At 37.4% G+C, this 22,711-nt stretch overlaps 1 protein-coding gene across 1 annotated transcript in view; it reads right to left on the minus strand.

The window, feature by feature from the left end:
• The window catches only part of prkceb (protein kinase C, epsilon b), a 75,040-nt gene that overhangs the window by 6,369 nt on the left and 45,960 nt on the right, over positions 1-22,711 (minus strand). The window contains exon 11 of the mRNA XM_056760547.1: positions 8,555-8,709. Within this exon, the coding sequence (XP_056616525.1) occupies positions 8,555-8,709 (155 nt within the window). The remainder of the gene's footprint in view (positions 1-8,554; positions 8,710-22,711) is intronic.

Raw genomic sequence — 22,711 nt, forward strand, 5'->3', positions numbered from 1 at the left:
AACCAAAATCACAAATCAATCTGACAGAAACAATTTACTTTTTCTATGGACCGTCAGGAAAATCCACAAACAGGACCGTCCACACAATTACAGTGAATAGTGTTTATAGCTATTAAGGCTTAAAAAGGCTGTAGATAACCTATCAAAATTGTGCACATGAGTCATGTACTGTATATATGAGAGATATGAACCAGAGGACCATTCTGCACAGTATACAGTATTTTATCATAGAAGATTTATTTCATCAGAATTTTTGGTCTACATTCCATGGATACTGTATCTAATAGAAGCAGCAAGTAGATACACAGATTTGAGTGAATAAAGAGTGTTAATAAAGTCTGTTTTTCACACTAGAAGGCCTGGAATATTAGCGCAAATTCTCAAAACCACTTTTATGCTATTTTGTCATTAGGAGCGTGACAGTACCTATTTACTTTTATTATATTAAAAACCGCTTTTAGGATATCCTTCAAGTTTTATGTTCCATGGAAGAAAGAACGTTACGCAGGTTCGAGAAGTCATGAGGGTGAGTAAATAATGCCAAAATTATTATGACTGAGCGAACTAATCCTTTGAAGAGAAAAAAATGGTGACATAGTTAGTCATTGTATTCAATAGTTTTATCTTAAGAGAAGTGAATTATTGTTATTCCGCGGATATTAATAAAACTAAAGATATTGTTAAATTGTATTCATTAGAGAGCATAATATAATAAAAACTTGCATGTTACCGAAGGCGTTCTCTGTTGGGTAACACACTGTAAAACTAGATTACAGTATGAAGTGCACAGTGTGTATACATCCTCAGTGTGTCTGTCTGTGTGAATTTGTCCAGCGCGAGAGAGAGAGAGAGCGAGAGCAACAGAGTAAAAAAAGGGAGAGGGAGGGAAGGAGAGAGAGTGAAAATAAAGGGAGAGGGAGGGAGGGAGAGAGAGGGGTGATAAGGTGCTACTGATGAAAGACAACAAGGAGATGGATGAAACCAGTTGGATTGGGGTTTGATGGTTGATTGCAACAAGAATGTCAACATCACTTTTCAGGATGTCACTCAGCCAAATGTGTTTTCATAAAAACCATCCTCACTGAGAAGGGAGGGGCGCTTCAGACGCCTTACACAACTGTTCTCTTTCAGCAGGGCACCCTGGTACTCGGAACGTTTCTGTTTGTCTGAAAAGTTGGCTTGAGTGTGTTCATTCGTTCGCCGCTGTCTTTCCTCAACGAACATGTTTAATTGCTCTTTACATGCAGGTGTGTAAAAATGGCTGGTAATGAATGTTGGTAATATGTGAGGTGAGAGACTCACTTTCCAAATGTTTCACTTTTGATGGATGATCTGTGCCAGAATGTGTTACACTACCTGTCAAACGTTACCTTAAACCTGACTGAATTTTTGTTCATAAAACGCTCTCTAATGAGGTAAATGAGTTGAAATTATTGTAAACAAAAAGAAATGCACATTTTGTGATTATAAAACATTAAAAGATACTAAAAGGTAGTAAGCTAAGAGGTAATAAAATGAGCGGGACAGTGAATTTGTAACGGGTTGCATGTAGGGGGAACCGAACCCGGATCCCTGGCATTCAAGAGGAATTACTAACTGAGCGTGTCCCAAGGGTTTAAGATCAGATCGCAAAGATCAGAGAGTCAAGAGGCTTTAGTGATCAAAAATGAAAACTTTACTTTGTAGACAAAAAGTTCAAAACTTGGCAAGTCGTGCTTCAAATAAACAGAGTAACACAAAAGTAGATTAGAGGGTCTAAACTCAACATAAGAACACTTAACTTCAAAACTGCTCAACAGCGGGAAATAAGGCATAAACGGATCAAGACTGAACACAAATGCAGAAAACAAACAGATTCAGAAACAAACACAGGTGTAGACAATTCGGTGATGATGAGTTGTTGAACGAGGCAATGTTGACCTCTACAGGCCTGGAGGGACCGGAGTCCATAATGTGGGTGCCATCCACTATTCTGAAACACCTGGCAGGAGGTTCAGGGAGAGCGACCCCCGCAGGCCAGGATGAACAAATAGTCCTCAAAGAACAGACACGTTATAGGCGCCCCTTCCCTCGGAACGATTCCCGAAGTTCCCCTGATCACAGTCTGTGTTCCAGCCAGCCTTCCAACCAGTATCAAGCCCTCTCCTACAGGCCTTCGCCTGGCATCAAGCCCTGTCCGGCCAGCCTACCAGCCGGCGTCAAGCCCTCCCCAGCCGGCCTTCCAGGCGTGCCAGCCGGTAATCCAGTCCGTGTGCCAGCCGGCAATCCAGTCCGTGTTCCAGCCGGCGTCAGGCCCTGCCCGGCCAGCCTTCCAGCCGGAATCCAAGCCTGCCCCTAGTCCCCCCTGGACTTCCCCCGTCAATCTCCCCGGGGCTTCATGCTCCCAAGCGCCACCCCGGACTAAGACTGTCCCACCCTGTCCCCCCTCTGGACAACCCCCCATGAACTCTGTTGTTCATTTAAGGGGGGGCTTATGTCATGATTCCTTAACCCTAACAGGTCGAAGGTAGTAACATGTTATGTAATCCAATCACTTCTTGGAAATACTATAACTTTTTAAATGTAAAATATTTTTATTTTATTTTAAATATAATATTTTGTATTTTTGTATTATTATTATTGTGTACATTTTTTTTTGTTATTACTGTAATAAAAAAAAAATGTGTTTTATTTTTTACAGGCCGAATGAATTTAAAAAGCTGTGGTAAAAAGTTTATAAAGGTGCTTTCACAAAGAATTTATATAAGAAAATGTTTTCTATAACACCAATAATAACTTGACATATAAACACAGCTATACAAGGATGTAACTTTTTTGTTTTTGTTATGCTGAAGCTTTTCATGTGCAGGAAAGCACGAATATGTTAAAAGAAGATTATGACGGACAGAGAGAGTGGAAAGGAGATGGCAAGAGAGAGCAGACTCAATTTAAAGCATTTCCTGTGTTTTCAGTGAATCTTAAGGGAGATTTTTTCCATTACGCACATAGCAACCAACAAAAATGTTCTACAATTTTCAACAATCAGCATTTTTTGTAGCCAAGCTGTTCCACTACCACACACCCCAATAAAGGACATGAGGCTTCCATAAAATAATTTTATATTATGATAATAATAAAACATGTTGAACATTTCTAGCCCATTTCTCGATACTAACAAAAAGAAAACTATATATATAATCAAGATATCAATAATTTAATGTAAAAATTGTGTGGTTAAATCCTTCCTACACATCCAGGATTTTCTAGGCTTATTGCTAAAACAGATTAATACTAAACTGTATTCATACATCACTGCAAGTTACATTATGTATTTATAGAGGAGTATTTATTCATTAAAGTACAATTGTGTTCTGTGCTCTCGGCCTAATGCATTTCAGTCTTGAGATGAACACACAGATAGGCGACAGTATGTATTGTACAAGAGGGAACAGCCCTTATGGCCTTATGCTGTATCCTATTTAGGTGAAAGTTCAGGCAGAACACATACAGTATATAAGATGAACAGATCTCACATACATGCATGTGTAAGGTATGGTTATTCCGGTTTATTCCCTGATAAGGCCCCTTGAGTCTCGGCTCTTTTGTAACTTTCATATCCTGGCAACAATATTGTTCCATGTCATGCAGCAAACATTATCCAGAAAGGGCCATGGGTCGACAAAAGATGGAAAAACAACAAGAAGAGCCACATGTAAGCCACCTGCTCCTCGTCTATTTATAGATGCACTGAATCTGAACAAACAACCAAACCAGCCACTGGAAATCGAAGGAAAGTCAAGCTCAAACACGTCCTCTTTAAGGGGATCAAAACTGCCACCATGTCTTGCTCAGATAGGGTGGTGGATATTGGCCGGCACATTTTGTTCCAGAATGTTTCATATTTGTAATGGTATGTAAGACAGGTCACAGAGAGGCTGTGTTAGTTCACATGCGCCATGCGTCCAGAGCAGATCGCGCTCTAACACACGGGGCCATGTTCTGACACGCAGCGTTTGCTAGCCGTCTACATTGCAGGGCTTTCCCAAAGCCAAGGGATGTCATTCAAAACAAGACGAGACCAAAGAGAACATTATCAAGAATCTTTATTTACCGTCACTAGAGCAGGGCTGCTGGAAATTATGTCCGTGCCTTTTATATGATATCTGATAGAACGCCTCTGTGACTTTTTTATAATCCCACGGGAGGCATCTGAGGTCACCACAAAATCCACGTGGTGTGCATAACCAGTGATATAATATGGATATTATAAAAAGTGCATTGTTTACGAAAAGGACTAAAAAGTAAATCTATTGCCCAGGAATAAGATTCATTTACTGTAGACCCAAATATTGGAACACACTGCTGACCTAAATAGACCAACTATTAAATGGCCCATTCCTAGGACTTTTAGGGCAAACTGTTGGATGATTTTAAAATGATCAATATGGTTGTACAAAATATCAACATTAATACACGTGAAAACTTGTTGTTTAGCTAAAAGTATGCTACTGTGCTTTTAAAATTTTCACATTGCAGCAATTGCCAAAATGCTGAAAATGGTAATTTAGTTTGGATGATCTGGATCCTGACATAAAATGAAAAAATCTAAAATAAACAAAATCCACAAAATCAAAAGTTAAGAGTGACATAAAGTCATCCAACAGCAAAGTGAAGCAATGACAAGACACATGTAAAAAAATCCAGGAAAACACATAAAAAAATATGTTTAACTTTTCCTAAATACATGTACAAATATTAGTATTGTATTGCTTGAAAGTGAAGATGAACTTGTTTTCTTTGCAGTTTTCGAGTTCTGAAAGAATACAGAGCTGTTATTTCACCTGTTTCTCCAGTTTTCATTTTCTGCAAATAAATGCAAATAGAAACTTTTTTTTTTAAATTTGGGAGAATCGTTTCACCTTAAACACATAAATAAATTCAGAAGAACTGAAAATAATTAAAAAAAGTATCTCTTAATTTTTTCTTCAGCAATAGCATTTGTGACAACAAGCCGCAGTCTCCTCTAAACACAGACACAGTGTCTTGTGCCACAATAGTTTTCAGGTCTCCAGAGAGACATTGGTGTCCGAGATACCACATTATTTTGTGATTGCTATCTGTCCAGTATGGAGGACCTGTACAATTTATGCTTCCTTTGTTTGTTCCTGTGCAAGGTCAGAGCAAGATTACACGGGCCCAACCAATCAATCTCCCAGCATGCTTGGCACTTAAAGTGACCACGAGGAAGGACAGAGCACTTATCCCTAGTGTGTAGTAGTCCAGCGCTCCCATCATCAGGTAATCAACACAATCGGCGCCTGAGATGAATCTGAATTGTATGAGTGGAGGTTGGGTGTATGTGTGTGCGCTCTTATTCTTATAACTCACAATAAGCCATTCATATTGTCTGAATCACATCCTGTCCACTTTCCACTTTCTTGCCAAAGAAACATCATGTTAGCGCTGTAGCCGTAAACAAGGGGTCAGACGGCTGTGGGTACAGACACATGAATGAATGTCATGGCAGCGCTCCAAGCTCCTGTGTTCTTAAATAGAACCTGGTCATGGATTGAATGACTTCCTGTATCAGTAAAACCGCCGCTCGTCTGTTCGTCTGATGTGCTTGTGCCACACATGACTTGTGTAGGAATGAGGGATGACTTCTCTCATGGCATATTGAAAACCTACTGACTGGACACTATATGAATCTGTATATCCAGTGTCATCTGGCTCCTGTTTAATAATGTGACTTTTACAGCATCAAACCGAGCACTGGTTGTGAAGGCCTCGATGAACCAATCAGAACAATTTAGATGCTAAAATGAAAGGGACTGAAAATAAATCGGGTGACTGTAATCCCAAGCATTTAGAAAAATATCTGATTTGGAGCTTTTTGTGTATTGTGTAGTGTGGAGTTGTTTTAAGTTTATTTTACGATTTACAAATGTTGGAAATTTAAACATATAGAATAGACATTTACAAAAAGTAAATATTATACCTTGTTTGTGGGTCTAGTGGACCCATAGCTCTGTTCAGTTTTTAATTAATACATCCATTCAATTTTTATAAATATCCTGAACTTTATTCTAATAACAAGCAATATGAGAAAATATAGTAGTATATAGTAAAGTATAGTAATATGTATTTTATTTTATTTTATTATACTTCACATTTATGAGTGAGCGTGCTATTTGTTTTAATAGAATATGTAGGCCTTCGTAAAATCATTTGATATGCAAGAAAAACACATATATTTCTTCCCAAAAATGAAAATTCTGTCATCATTTATCTGCCCTCTTGTCATTTCAAACCTTTATTACGTTCTTTATTCTACAGAACACATAAGAAGATGTTTTGAAGAATGTTGGTAACCGTACAACACTGACCCCCATTCATTTCCATTGTATGGACACAAAATCAATGCAGGTGAATGGGTGCAAGTTAACAACATTCTTCTTTTGCGCTCTACGGAAGAAACTCATACAGGTTTAAAATGACAAGTCGGTGAGTACATGATGACAGAATTTTCTTTTTTGGGTGAACTATCACTTTAACTAAAAATACATGTCTGAGGTTGAAATAACAAATTTCTTTTATTATGTTTACATTAAAAATGACATGACACACACTTCGCTTTTTTGGTTCTTTCTTAAAAGTATAGCTTCCGTACGATATCCAACAATCCTGTCTGTGGGGTTTGGCAGTCAATGAAAAATATTAACAGATAATAACAATATACAAATGTTATCATTAGGAACGTATTCAACTTTCGATTTACATTTTAACAGCTTCCAGAATTTGTTTTAGATCCTAAGATTGGATGTTTCAGTGCTGTATTTTTTGTATTCTAATGACATATTTTACAAGTCTCATTATATAACAACAGATCTTCTTGTTAATTTGTGGGGAAATAAGAATAATTTCACCGCTGAACCTCTGTTTGACCTACTCGTTTCAAATGTCCTACTTTCATAAGAAACCCCCTATTTCCTTAAGCCTCTGAAAGTCTGGGTTCAGGAAGACCGGGGTGGATTTTATTCAATACAGCATTAAACTCCAAATGAGATTCTTCCTGCCCATGACCAGAAAGAGCTCGAGACCAGGCTGAGAACGGGTGGGTGAGGAAACTCACAGGTCAGCGGGTTCAATGAGGACCAGAAGGGGTGAGAGGAAGACGGGGTCATGATGACTTGGGCTCTCAGTGTTATAGATCCGTTCTGCATGTCTTTGGTATAATTATACTTTTCGATTGAACTGAAAAATGCACGTGTCAGCTGTGTGATGCTCACAAAACTACACGTTTACCATGTGGTAAAATAAAAAAAATCAAATTGAAATTATTACATGTATAAAATATACATATATGCTATAAATTATTTGATTGTATTTCATCTTATTTGATTTATTCCATTATTTTAGAGAGGACGAAGAGCCTATTTATCTAAAGTTTAGCCCATTAGCTGTGATTCGGAAAGCACATACATTCCTAAATATCCCAGATCACCCACTCTATCAGTATTTTTCTTATACCCCTTCCATATGGCCGTACGTATAGACTACCTATGTGTAAGAAGACTAAATATAGTAAGAGTTTTTTTCCAACATTAATACGTGCTTTAAACACATAGGAATTAGCTATTGTGGTTCACTTTTTTTGTCATCTGTGTTTTTGATTGTATTGTATTGTAATATGTATATACTGTATGTAATGTTGCATACGCACCCTCCTGTGAAAATGAAAATCTATTACTAATGGGATTGCTTTAAAAAAAAAAAAAACATCCTAGGATGAATCTAATTTTCCACATTTTGGAATTTTTTTACAGATTGAGTAGGTTTGTGCATAAAAAATCTAAAACAAGTGTGGCTTTAAAATCATGTATGAAGTCAGTTGTATGTAAATAATTCATAAATACATTTTTGGAAAGTAAACACAGATTCCACATTCAACAGAAGCTAGCACTGGATCAGACCCATTCCCAAAAAAATTCACCCATCCAGCCCCAAAGCACTGCCCGTTGTGTGTGGTTAATGACACACAATTGAGACTATAAACAAACTGTCTGGGAACGAATAAATCATTGCACATAGCTCATCAAAGTAAACAACCTGAGGTAAACAAGGCAGACAAGTGCTCCTGTCTCTAGGCAAAACTGTTACTAAAGATACAAAACTCATCTCATGTAAAGCAAATTTTGATTTGCTGAAGGCCTATCTGTGTTGGGTTGCGTGACAGAAGACTGAGAAAATAAATGATCTGGATGGTGGAGTAAACTGAGGGAAAACACTTGGAGCGGATGGTTCCTTTTCTGTCCAAAAATGATCAGGCTAAAATCTGAATATATCTGCATTGTCTCTTTTGGGCGTTACAGTGATATTTTGGCTGTGATGGTGTTCTTTTGCGGTGTGTTTGATAAAATTTAACAATGATGCTGTGTCTATCGGTGAGAGAAACAGAGCACGAAGAGAAAATAACATTTGAGGTTTAAAATAGAACTGTCTGAGTGTTCTTCGACCCAGCTTGGGTCGAAGCTGGGTCGAAGGGGCAATGGGCAATTGCCCTACAATGTATTACCTGTAAATGACCCCGTTTTGGTGCAGGAACATGAGAGCTGAGGTCACCTCGGCGGCGTAAAACCGGGAGCGAGCTTCATCGAACTTGCGTGAGCGCTGGATCTGAAACATAAGGTCTCCACCGTTGACATATTCCATGATGAAGAATAAACGGTCCTGAAGAGACAAATAAAAGACGTGTTCATAGCATGCTATTTTTATTAGTTTTTTGTTGGTGAATGCAATGGTTGTGGGTTTGATTAACACATATTACGATGAAAAAATATATATCTTAGATTCACTGTAAGTTATTTTGGATGAAAGTAAAATAACTGTACAATTAAATAAATGTTTAATCAATTTGTTACAACAAAACTACAGCCAGAAATACACAAAATATCGTAATGGGCCATTCACATTAAGGGAGAAGTGTGTTATTTTTTAGCGGCAACTAGTGGTAAGGTTGCAAATTGCAATCAACGGCTCACTCCACCCCTCCCTTTCAAAGCACTACGGAGGCTGAGATAGGCTTAAGATGTCGTCACGTTTTCGCTTCTTTGCGGAAATAGATAACATATTAACCAAAAAGTGTTCTGTATAACAGTTTGTCTGTTTTGGGCTACTGTAGAAACAACATGGTGACATGTCAACAACATTCCATGCAAGGAGACCCATGATGTATTTAGATAGGAATAACTAATTCTAAGTTAATAAAACATAAGGCTTCATTATATAAGGTCTGTATGCACATATGAACACATAGTTATGTATATTATATTGCATTTCTGTGAATAAATCCTCAAAAAAATAACACACGGGTCCTTTAAGGCCATAATAAACTGTTCACATGGATGCAGATGACCTGCTGTTGTTTTACATTTTCAGTGTTTCAAATATGTTTTCTTTAAAATCCGACTGATCTCTCTAAAGGCTGAATGGAGAAGTAAAGCATATCTTGCATGCTTGTTCAACTTGTAAGTAACATATCAATAATTATATTTCTCCATAAAGTCACCACTCCTTAACCGCTAGCATTTTTGAACGGGACAAAGGGTGCTCCGATCAAGATTTTTCTGGCTGTAAGAATATATAACCCATTTGGTATTTTTCAGAGATTTGGTTTGTCCTTCAATTAAACTAAAGTACAGATGACGATGCGCTGTGTTTTGTTTGAGAACGCTCTTTTGGAGTGTTGCCACGTTCATTTATTTTTAATCACTTTTATGTTTGTTGTTTGGGCTAGGATTATAAAGTGTCATGATTCATTTCATGTTTATTCTTGGTCTTGGGGCGGATTCATGGAATTAGCCTTAGGTTTTGTGTGGAGGGAGAGATCGTTTACCTAACGGCCTTCTATTCTCTCTCTCCGGTCCGCGTTTTTGTTGCCAATTCAAATAAACTGGAAATAAAACTTCCCGACCAATATGACTGGATAAGGTTTTAATGGTTTTAACCATTTAATGTAGCCACGGCAAATAATCTGGCGTCAGATATGGAAGATGCGCTGATAGAACTTTCATCCGATCGAATCCTGAGGACGGCATTTGACAGCAAGACGCTGGATGAGTTCTGGGATTCTGTCGCGCTGGAATATCCACAGTTGTCGAAAGCCGCGTTGGATGTACTAATGCAATTTGGCTCAACGTATTTATACGAAAAGACATTCTCCGCGCTGATTTACATTAAGAATAAACACAGGTCACGGCTTAACGTGGAATATGATCTGCGGGTGGCGATCTGCTTTGCTCCGCGCACAGGGCCCATCCATCACATTAGGCGTTTTTTCTGAATACAAAGTTATTGTTGTATGCATGTTACAGGCATTCTGACAGTTATGGGATGTATTTGTTTTTGTCCATAATTTGTTAATAAAATAGCCTGGTTTAGAGATTGTGTTCCTTTTTGTTTTAGCTCTGTCAGTATGTAACCAAATCGCAAATCCTTACAAGCTGTCGGAGGAAAACACAAAGAGGAGAAAGGAGGGGGAGGTGGGGGGGGGGTCGCGGGTCGTCAGCAGTCTAATATTGGGGGTCGTGATCTGAAAAGTTTGGGAACCCCTGGTCTAGTGGGTTAAACCACTGAACTGGTAAATCAAAGGTTGCTGGTTCGATCCCAGCATCCACCACCAGTGTGTCCTTGAGCAAGACACTTTACTCCATGTTGCTCCAGGGGGATTGTCCATGTAATAAGTGCACTGTAAGTCGCTTTGGACAAAAGCGTCTGCCAAATGACTAAATGTAAATGTAATGTTCATTCTTGTTAGTTCTTGTCAGTGTTCCTCCCCTTGTTTTTGCTTATTGTTTTACCCCATCCTGGGCTTTTCTTTGTTCCTGTTTTTGTATAATAAATCCCTTCGTTAACCCCTGAGTTCCCGTGTGACTGCCTGCATTTGGGTTCTCCCTGAACGACCCCTGACAATAAAGCTTGTCACAGTGTTCAAAATGGTCATCTGGGGTATAAGAGATTTTTGAGTCTTATAAAGTATAAATTGTTTGTATTTTTGAGGTGTATTTTGGGCGTGTCTTTGATTGCTGTTTTTTCTATGAAGATCTGGCAACACTGTCACTTTAGAAATGGGCTTGTGAAAGCGGCTACTTATTTCACTATATTCGGGGGAACCTGTCCCTTACATAAAATCCATGCTGCAACCAACATTCAGTTTCAGCATGTTTCATCAGCTGGAAAAATCTTCCTTATAACATTCTTCTGCTCTAATCATTGTAGTTGTGGTGTGAACTCTGATGTTCTCTTAAATTGAGAACGATTTTTTAAACTTTATTTTTAGAGTTATCGTCATTGTCTATAGTCTGAACAGCCCAGAAACCTTTTTGGAAACCTTTGACATGAGCTTGAAGAACAAATTATTTCAGATTCAGATCACCCGTGATTTTTTAACTGATGATTTGAAACAAATGTCATATTAAGTTCACAGAAACAATGCCAGAGTGTTTCAATACAGCACAAAATCATAATTACATTTAAAAAAAAATGATTTGAACTTTTTGATTCCCAACCCTACAGTATGCCTGAAAAAGAATCTAAAAGAAGGGAAGTCAAAAATCAGTGGTAGACAACACATGCCTGCTGATCACAGATCAGTGAGAAACACACAGCCTTTCTTATAAAACATGAACCCGTTGCCCTCTTCCGCAGAATAGAACATAACACATTATCTTTGGTGGGTCATGCACATCGTTGCATAGAATCAAGATACAGATCGTACCCACACTGCAGGTCCAGTTATGTGACTCATGTCCTTGTCAGCAGACGTACAGACTCGCTGAAATATGCTGCCCTGTTTACAAATCACTGTGATCACACACATTGTTCCAACAGCTGCATGATGGCAACCATCAAGAAGAACCTGTTTGCTAAAGTAACTCAAGCATATACAGAACATCTTGGGGGTTTATTTGCATTATGAGATGATACATTGAGGTGAACTCTCATTTTGAAACTATAGAGTCAATCTTCATTATTTAAACACAGGCCATATACGTTAACTGTCAAAGAAAGTGTCGCTCCCATACAAAATTACATTGAATTTAATGTGAAACTATCAGCTTTCTTTAAAGGTCAGTCCAGTGTATGCAATGTAGTGGCATCTAGTGGAGAGGTTGTTACTTGCAACGACATTCTGACTCCCGACTCGTCACATATTGATGCTCGGTCAGCGCCCCTCGGCGACACTTTTTAACGCGCAGGGTACCCCTTTGGCGTAATTTTTTTTTTAAATAATAAAATTGTATATTTTATATAATTTGCAATGAAGATGTTTCGGGATTTGATTTACATTTAATGGACAGGACAATTGCGTTTTCATGACACTGTTTATGCAGTTTGAGCAAGAAATTCAATATTTATCGTAATTTTAACCACAAGATGCAAGCAGTCAAAAAATAAAGATATTCCAAGAGTACAAACACGAAACCATCGATTTCTACGTGGAACAGATGCGAAAGCGATCACCGTCTGCCGTAAATCTCAGATCCAGTGTGAGCTGAACAAAATACGTTCGAAAATTGCCGCCAGAAGAGGAGTTGCCTCAGCTTCGGTGCCATTGGCTCTCCAGTGTCTCGTGACCGATCACGTCATTTTGTTGGCTTTGAACGTGAAACGGTATTGGCTCCTGCGACTGACTGTAGCAAATGTTATGTTTTCTGCGTACATTCATGGACATGGCATATTCATATAAAGTTATCGTACGGCTTTGGTGCAAAAAGGTCTGCGACACAAGTTGTTTGAAATATTTGAACATTGTCTTTGCTTAGTTTGTGCAATAAATACCTGTGACTGTATTTTTATGGTTGAGAAGTGGTTAGGTTTAGGAAGGGGGTGGGGTAGAATTGCCAAGAATTGCACAAGTCTCGGTCTGGAGCATTTAGCGAACAGCTACGCAGTTCCCCGCTCATCGAAAAACGACGCCAAATGGGTACCTTGCGCGTTAAAAAGTGATACCAAGTGGCGCTGACCGAGCGTCAATATGTGACGAGTCGGGAGTGAAAAAGGAGCACTACGGTGGCTGACACAGAACTAAGATGTCATCAGGTTTTCGCTTCTTCGCCGAAGGAGATAATGTATTTATTTGAGTGAGTCTCCCAACACTACTGGCTCAACCAATGACATGAATTCGGTGTGGGCCTGTATGTCCAAACAACGGAGGACAGTTTTGGAAACCTGTTTGAAAACAGCAGTTACTTTTACAGATTAATTTAGTGCAACTAAACGCATCAATACTCAGTTATATTGTCCTTTGGTGTCAGGAAGATATTGCAATTCACAATAAATTAGTCTAAAAGTGGACACGGAATGACATACATGGACTAAAGTGAAGCATATCAGTGGGTGATATTTTTAACCAAAACGGTCCAACGCAACTGCCTCATTTTGGTGATATGAAAATTGGTGATTTGAAATCCCGTTTTGGAAAGAGGTACGACATCTTATGCAATTGTATGGCAGACTGCCTCGCCTTGTCTCTTTGCAATGAAAGCGAATTTAAACAGGATGCTGAAATAGTTTGTTTAAAATGTGCCCAGAGTCACAGCAAAAGCCCACCCCATCAAATGCCAATAAACATTTCCTGCCTCTAATTAGAAATGTACAGATACTGGCGTCCCCGCGCCGTCCAACAGAAAAGACCCGATCGACAGATAACCGCCAAGACCCAACAAGCTGATAGTATCATCTGGGTACTACATTCTAAGAGCAAAGTCCATACTTTTGAAAAAATGTGAAACTGTATATCATGTAAGGGGATGAAGTGAAACAGTATTAGTTGGCTGAAGTCAGGCCTCATTTTTCATCCTGTTGTATGTAAAGAGTGTTCCTCATTGTGAGATTAACACACTCCGCTCTAGCTTGAGTTTGTGAAGCTGATAGCAACAGGAAATCATTATAATTTCAGTACAGAGTGTATTGTGTGTGTGGCCCTGGAAATTAATCAAGAATGTTTATCCTTAAGTCCAAGACTACGAATAAAGTCTGTGTGTGTATAACAAGCAGTTCAATGGGGTAGAAAAGTCTGAAGTGAAAATGCTTCAGTTTTCATTCTTTTTTTCATATTTAATACACATTCTTCTCAGCATTTGGTATGTATAGCTTTTTTAGTACATTAACTCAAAATGGCATGGACTCCACAAAGTTGTGCCAAGCCGTTTTCCAGCATGATTTAAAAAAATTCAAAAGAGGATTTTATATGCTTTAATGAAAGCATTGAAGTCTGACCAACGCAACGGAGTAAATCAATGTCTTCAATGTGTTAAATATGCAACACTTACATGACCTTCAAGGGCTGTCAAATGATTAATCGCATCCAGGATAAAAGTTTGTGATTACATAATATATGTCTGTGTAGTGTGTATATTCATATTTAAGAAAAATGTACATGATTTTTATATAAACGTTTATTTATAATTTCAATTATTGGAAATTATAAATAAATTCATCTAAATGTTTCCTTAATATATATAAATGTATGTTTTTGTGTTAATAAATACAAAATTAATATGCAAAGTGCACAGACATATATTATGTTGACAAAAACTTTTATTCTGGATGCAATTAATAGCGATTAATCGTCTGACAGCCCATACCTCTTTTCATTTAATGCATACCTCTTAGTTGTATTTATTTTTTAACATTTGATACCATGTTTTGATATGAAAAATTCCAGTTATTTTTTTGTTTTCTTATTTCTCCTGTAAAGCTGCTTTGGAACAATGAACAATATGAAAAGCACTATATAAATATGCCATTATGAACTTGTTTCTCTTGACCTTACATAGCTTTTGATTCGATTTTTGAAATTAGTCAGAAATATCCATTCCATTCCATTTTCTACCGCTTATCCGAACTACCTCGGGTCACGGGGAGCCTGTGCCTATCTCAGGAGTCATCGGGCATTAAGGCAGGACACACCCTGGATGGAGTGCCAACCCATCGCAGGGCACACACACTCACTCATTCACTCACGCACTCACACCCTACAGACAATTTTTTCCAGAGATGCCAATCAACCTACCATGCATGTCTTTGGACCAGGGGAGGAAACCGGAGTACCCGGAGGAAACCCCCGAGGCACGGGGAGAACATGCAAACTCTACACACACAAGTCGGAAGCGGGAATCGAACCCCCAACCCTGGAGGTGTGAGGCGAACGTAACCCTGGAGGTGTGAGGCGAACGTGCTAACCACTAAGCCACCGTGCCCCCCTTCGTTAGAAATATAATTGACAAAATAAAGACACAAATAGGCTATAATTGTGCCAACTTTTATTACAAAACTAACAATATTTAAGTAAATAATTTAAGTAAAAGTGAAAATGAAAGTAAAATGAGCCCAGGATATATGGGAACTCCTTCAATATTGCTAAAAAAGCATCACAGGGCGAGATCTCAAGATGTTACCTGATAAAATGACAAAAATGAATTTCTCTGAGTTCAACTTGACTATTTTATTTGATTTCACTTTTCACGTTTGAGTCACAAGACTATTTCTTCTGAATAAACCAAAATACTAAATTTCTTTTAATGCATGATGTTTAGGTGAATTGTGATTTCTCTGATCTTTCTGGTTCTCAGCCTGTGAACCCCAAAAACTGTGCCCTTTCAAATCCAAATCTATAAATTGACAGTAATTAATTACTAAATAAAAATGTAATCTATAACATTAAAAATAAATAAACATACTCATAAGGTTAAAAACATGTATTTTGGTTTAGTAATACAGTACAAATCAATTTATCCACCATTCACAACTGACATGAAATATAAAATATGAAATGTACAAACCTGTGCATTACACTCTGTGATTATGTGTTTGATGTGAGCATTAAATTCAAACACACGCACACGTCAATTAGTGAACAATGACTATAAACAGGCACTGTTTCCTTCCAAGAATTTGTCAGTGTTTCTGAGCAGACATTCACAACACTCGTCAATACAGCAGCGCTTTCCCTTATAATCTAAAAAGAGCACAATACACAGGGCTGATGGATGTCTCTTTACACAGCTTTAACTTCCGAGACCCCAGCCTCTCTCTCTCTCTCCATCATAATGATCTTAATTGCTCTATTTGTGTGCTTTTTCAAGTATGTGCATGTCAGCATGTTAAATATAAAAAGCTGTGTTTGAGAACACACAGTTCTGTGAGGAATGTTTATACGGAGAAAAGCTTAATACGTTGAGAGAAGGGTGATGAAAGAACTTAAATACTGGGAAAGCATGGCTAAGCGTGTATCGGGTAAGTCAACACTTTAGTAACAGAGGAATATGATGTTCCACATTCACACGGAGGGATGATATTACTGTATACTTACTTCAACCTGGTTAATATATAAACATTATGGATTTCTTTATATTTCTTTATATATTCAACACGAGTCATTTTGAAATAAAGACAAAAAGTTAATTTGATAATGGTAATTTGTTTAAACACAGAATTTCTGGCAATTTTAAAACACTTCTGTATTTTAGGGTTCATGATGAATAAAATCACACTGAATAGCTTTTTCCAAATACAATTTTATGTGAACAGAAGATATCTGTATTCTTTTTAAGGTAAATATGACACGTTTCAACTGGCCACTTTCTTGAAGATGATCTACTAAAACCAGGTGTAACACAAGAATTTTATTCTTTTCAAACTATCTCTCTTCTTTCATCACTCTGTAAATCCTGTGATGATGTGGTAACAAATGTCTTCATCAAAGAGACATGTGTTTCTCCACACAAAATTCCCAGTCATCATAGGAATTCTTCATCATTACTAAATAAAACATTAGAGATAAAACATGATGTATCCACTCCATCCATTACTCATACGTATTTTGCTGAATTAACTCTAGATGAATTTAATCCGTTAACATGAGGCAATTATTGGTTCTATGCCGATGATGTGATTTCTGTCTTTTTCATCATATGCCATCATCCGGACCTATATGTTTGTGCACACGGATGTCGCAATGCCAGTGACCACAATCTGACTGCCATTAATGGAGCTGCAAGAGAAATGTTAAGACATCTGGGATTAGTCCAACCCGCTGCTGAACAGCAGAGATGAGCCAAAGAAAGAAAGATGTAATTCTATGACCTTTTGTTAAAACAATTAAGAAGATTTTTTGATTAAGATGATGGGAGTGTTAAAGAACCAAACTAGAACAAAGAAAACATCATTCAAAGGAGCATAAGGGAAAATATATTTTACACTCTCTCGTTCTATAGTTTCCATAGGCTGTTTGTATAATGTTTCATTGCTTAGCTGTAATAGGTGGATAAGAGCTCTACTGAGATCCTGAGGCTGATTGCCGTCTGAAAACCACCATGAAACGTTGGTTCATAAGAGTTCAGTTTCTAAGAAATGAAAGTGACTGTGAAGGAGAACATACATACATAGTAATACACTTCTTGTCCAATTTATTTTATGCATTTGAAGCCTTGTTCTGTAGAAAAAAGTTTAAAATGACAAGAGAGTATAAGATGCTAGAATTTTCATTTTTGGGTGAACTGTCCCTTTAACAGATATTTTAATTAAGTTTAACTATTGACCTTAATCATTTTATGTCGTTGTGTCTAAATATTTTTACTTAAATATATATTTTTTAATTTATATTCTAAATAAAAATTATACTTCATCTTATTACGTCTTCCCCATATTGTTAAAGCTTTAATTCTGTCACTTATCTATTTATTCGTTTGATTAAAATTGTATATTATGAGTTAGCTTTCATTTATTTTTTATGTTGATTTCAGTTTCATTTCCAGCAATGCTGTTATGTGCTTGGTGCTTTTATGTCCTTTTATTATTATTTTAAATTGTTATACTGTATAGGTTTCACTAATTTCAATTTTAGTTTTATTTTATTTCCAGGTAAGTATTTTAGTGCCTCAAGATGTTCAATAAAAGTTTTTAAATAACATCTAGGTCTATATTTTATTTGATGTCAATAAAAAATATTTTACTCGTTTTAGTTAACTATAATAACCCTGCTTTGGATGTTATGGGTTAACTCTGAGGTGAGTATATTAGCATTACATAAGAGATCAGCGCTGGACCACAGCCCCCCTGATGCTGAAGCTGGTCTGGGGAGAGCAAGTCTAGGCAAGGGCGTCCTCAGGAGTGCCTGATAGCAAATTAGGCATTGAGGGAACATGAAATGGAGCGAGAGAGCGAGCATGTCAACAAAAGGTCAGCCTGCCATGCTACGTGTGAGGCAACAAAGAGCTGAAGAGAGGAACAGAGAAGAGAACACACACCTGCATTCATTCACTTAAAGATCTGATTAAAACCAGGGAGACCACGTGTCATCTGTGTCCAAAAAACAAATCTGGGATGAATGTCAAATGTTTATTTAATCTGCGAGAAATTAATTTAAATGACTAACAAAATGTTTCTATTTTTCGGCAAAAGACACAGAATTTGTGCCAAATGTTTTTCGTATCTAACTTGATGTAGACATCGTAACTAGGTATACTGTATGTATGGTAAGTATGTTATAAAATAGGTAGAAGCGAAATGGCATAGCAAATCTGATCTGTGAAACGTTTGGTCCAAGTAGGCCAAAGCAATAAGTGTGTGTGTGTCTGCGAGAGAACAGAAAACAAAACAAACAGCATATGGAAAAGAGATCAGGCCTGATACAGATCACAGGCACATTATGTAAGGCTAATGACAATCACCTCTATCTGCTACAAAACAAACAAAAGAGCAAAGAGTCTGTCCGCTTCAATGATCAAAATATTATAGACATATCTGCCAATAATTCTATATATAAACACGGTTTAAAGACTACAACTTTCCTATATCGCACCACATTCACTTACACTTTTATATTTATGATGTAACCTTCGTATCTGACTGTGAAACACTTTTGAAAAGTAACACAAAAATGTTGTTTTACGTTCGCTCCCGTTTAGTATACTTAAGGTAAAACTATTTGCATCAGGGCAAGGTGATGTCTTGAATTATACATTTATTCGGTTTAAGTTTAAAGAGTATTGTAATAGCGATGTATTGAAATAAATAAATGCATTATTAAAAACTATTGACTATTCTTAATAGATATCATGTTTATATTTTTCTTTATGATAACGGAAGAGGAACAGAAGAACGTTGTGTTGAGAGACAGACTGGGGTTTGATCAGGAAACACTGAGGAAACCAAAGCAAGTACCTCAACTATATCCTAAATAGCTGCGTTTAAGCTGTAACCCCTTTTAACTAACGAGACTGTCCTCGATGGTTCATGCAGATCTGAATAGCTGTTTGTAATACTGCCACTCTTTACTTTGTCTATTTCTTCCATTTCTTTACTGCTTTTACGTTTCATGTTTGTTTGTTTGCGTTTGTTATTTCTTAGTTAGTCGGTTTGTTTTCCCTTTAGTGTGGTCAATAAACCCGCATTTGTCTCCACGCTCGAATTGTTGCTGTGTTTCTTTATCACATATTAACGTCGCTTAAACTGCTTGATTTCGTTATAATTTCTTGAGCGGTACTGTAGATCAGCTGATCACTCGCTGGACGAGTGTTAAAAAATGCACTCTCTCTCCGTTTGTTTGTGTGTAATACTGTGAATGCGTCCATGTGGGCGTGGGGTGCGAATTTCAAATAATTTTCGAATAGTTCTCATCGATCTTCGAATATTATTTTTGCTTTAAATGCCCATCCCTAGTATGTATGGGGCAGAGACTGGCGTGCGCGGGCAATTCGCCAAAGCCCATTGGCGTTTTAAATTTATTTCTGAGATGATAGTTTCTCAAGATCAAACCCCAGTCTGTCTCTCAACACAACGTCGAGAGACCGACTGAAGGGGAACAACATGTTGGTTGGAGTTTTCTGAATAGGTTCTCAGTGACATGCTGTGAATTCCCAACACCTTAATTCTTTGCTAGAATGGTATCTCGTGTGACCACTTGTGGCTGATGAAAAGACTAGTAATTGATTAAAGAATGACGTCACTTTCTCTGCAATAGTCAAGTGGGCTGCACGTTGGCATGTTGCGCAATACCGCTTTGGGTGACCCAAGTCTCAGAACCGCCTTGTGTTCCTGACTCCTGTTCCCTTCTCTCTTTCTCACCCCATATTTGCTGTCATCTTTTGACTAAACTGTCTCCTAAAGCTATAAAGTTGTTAAAATAAAAAAATTAAACAAAATGTCATCAACTTCACATTTTTAAACATTTGACATTATTGAAACATTTTCCTATCTCTCCGTCATAACTTTACAGGTAGTTTGTTTCCTGATATTGTTTTATGTTATGTTTGATGTCAGGCTTTTGTGTTTCTGGTTCTTCCATCTGGTTTCTTGTCTTGATTGTTGCATGCCGTTCTTTGTCCGATATTGTCTCTTGTAGCTTGTTTTGGTTGGCGGCTGTTGTTTGTGGTATTTATTTATATTGGTTTTTGTTCTGAGGTCATTGATTAATCATCTTGATCACCTTGTATGTGTGTGTACATACACGCACTTCTGTTGTTTATCGACTAGATGTGCAGGTGTTCCTATATCATTTCTGTAGTCTTGGTGTGCAGTTTTCTTCAGTTCCTCAGCCTCCAGGGTTTTGTGATATTTTAAGAATTTTGTGTTGTTTTTCTGAGCTGTATACTCAAGATAGTTTTTTCTATTCTAACTTTCATATCACGTAAACCAGATTGTTACTTCTCTAATGCAAACTTTCTGACAGTGTTTGGTGTAACTAGTTACTAAGTAATTTGTTACTGTAATTCATTACTCTCCACTTGAAAATTAAATTAATAGATGACTCTTATTTTTTCCGTAATTTAACTATAGTTTCTTCTGATGTTATTGAACTAAATACTGTTTAATATATTCAATAGTTGAAATGACATCAAAATGATTACGTATGCTTTAATGTATCCTTCTCACATTTGTATACTTTGGTCAGTTAATATGAATAATCTATGTAGTTATTTATTATTTATTTGAATTAAAAGAATTAAGGATTTATGTAGGATATAGAAAGCAATTTGTAATTACATAAATATGTAATTAGTAACTAATAATTCATTACTTTTCAGAGTAATTTACCCACCACTGCTTTTAGTTAGTTAGTTTCTTTATTTATATAGCACAATACAACCACAGTCGTTGAACCATTGTGCTTTACAAAAGTTTTTCAAATATAAATAGTTAAAACAAAACAGAAAGACATGCAACAAGAAATGAAACGTATATAAAACAAGCACACTCCGAATGAATCACATGCTATAGGCTTTTTCTAAAAGGTGAGTTATGAGTTTTATTTTAAAAGAGATTCTGGTATTAGATTAGGAAAAAAGGAACCAGACCATTTAAGGCCGTAAAAATAAAATAAAATCTTAAAGTCTATTCTTAGATGAAATGGCAACCAATTCAGAGAGTATAATGTAGGACGGGTATAATGTTCTCAAATTTACGTGTTCCAGTGAGGAATCTAGCAGCCGCATTTTGGACTATATATAAATGTTTGGTCAGAGCAGATTTTTGTACTAAATTATCAGATGTTGTATTTTATATAACCCTTCTATATTTATACCTTCTCCATTTGGTTGCATGTGCTTTTAACTGGTTCATTGCAACTATTTTCCTAAAATGCCAGTTTCATACATTTTCAATGCATCTCCAATGTGACAACTTACCCCATATGTGACAAACGGCCCACTAGTGGGTCAGTGTGTTTAAAATAAACGGTCACTGTCTTTTACACATTCCACCAATAATGATGCAATAAAAATATTATTTTCAGCATTATTATTTTCTATTAAGCGTCTCCATGCAATGAAACATGAGTGCTAGATGTCATTTCCCAATTCTCAATGAGATGATAAATTCAGTAAAACTTGTCTTTCTGTGAGTGGCCTAGCGATTTGGGTATACATGCTATGACATGTTGATCAGTGGCGCTTGAGTCTTTCCAGTCTGTCACAACCCCCCCCCCCCCCTCGTCCCCCATCACTTCCTGTCATCTTTCTACTGTCCCCACAAACATAAATGATGAAGCAGCCGTGACCCTTTTCCAATGTCAGTAAAAACTTCTCCTCATCACCATCATAATCTCTTTCAAGCGCTCTGTAAACCTGTGTTCTCCTTGTCCACCCTGCAAAGCGTCTTTCCTTCTAAACTAGTTGTCTCTGTTTTTACCCCGTTCCCACCGAGCCCCTCCTCTTCCCCACCTCCTCCCACTTGTGTCTGCTCTAAGGACACAATGTTCTTTTTGCTTGTTTGGGGAAACTGCAGAAGTAAATAAATTAGAGGAGTGGAGGATGCCGTCATGATGGCTGTGTCCAGGTTTTAGTGGAGCAAAATAAACATGATGTCCGTGTGAGGTTGCCATTCTCAAACACTGGGCTCTATCTGAAAGCATTATCACACCAGCAGCACACCAAGAGAGACTAAAGGAGAATAAGGACGCTTGACCTTATGCACAGAGCCACTTTATCTGATACGGGCTTATTATATAACATTTAAGAAATGTTCCTGTCAAACATGTGCTTTCCCTTCGGTGTCAGGGAACACCTATTTAGGGTCCTTAACCACACACAAAAGAGAATTTGTGTGTGAGTGGCCTGGTTTTTCATATCCAGGTGGGGACCTAAACCTGAATACACACCAATTTATGGGGACTCGTGTCACCATGGGTATCAAAATTTAGGTCCCCATGCGCAAAAAAGCGTTTTAATCG

The sequence above is a fragment of the Triplophysa dalaica genome, chromosome 11 (assembly GCF_015846415.1).
Source record: "Triplophysa dalaica isolate WHDGS20190420 chromosome 11, ASM1584641v1, whole genome shotgun sequence".
NCBI classification, from domain to species: Eukaryota; Metazoa; Chordata; class Actinopteri; order Cypriniformes; family Nemacheilidae; genus Triplophysa; species Triplophysa dalaica.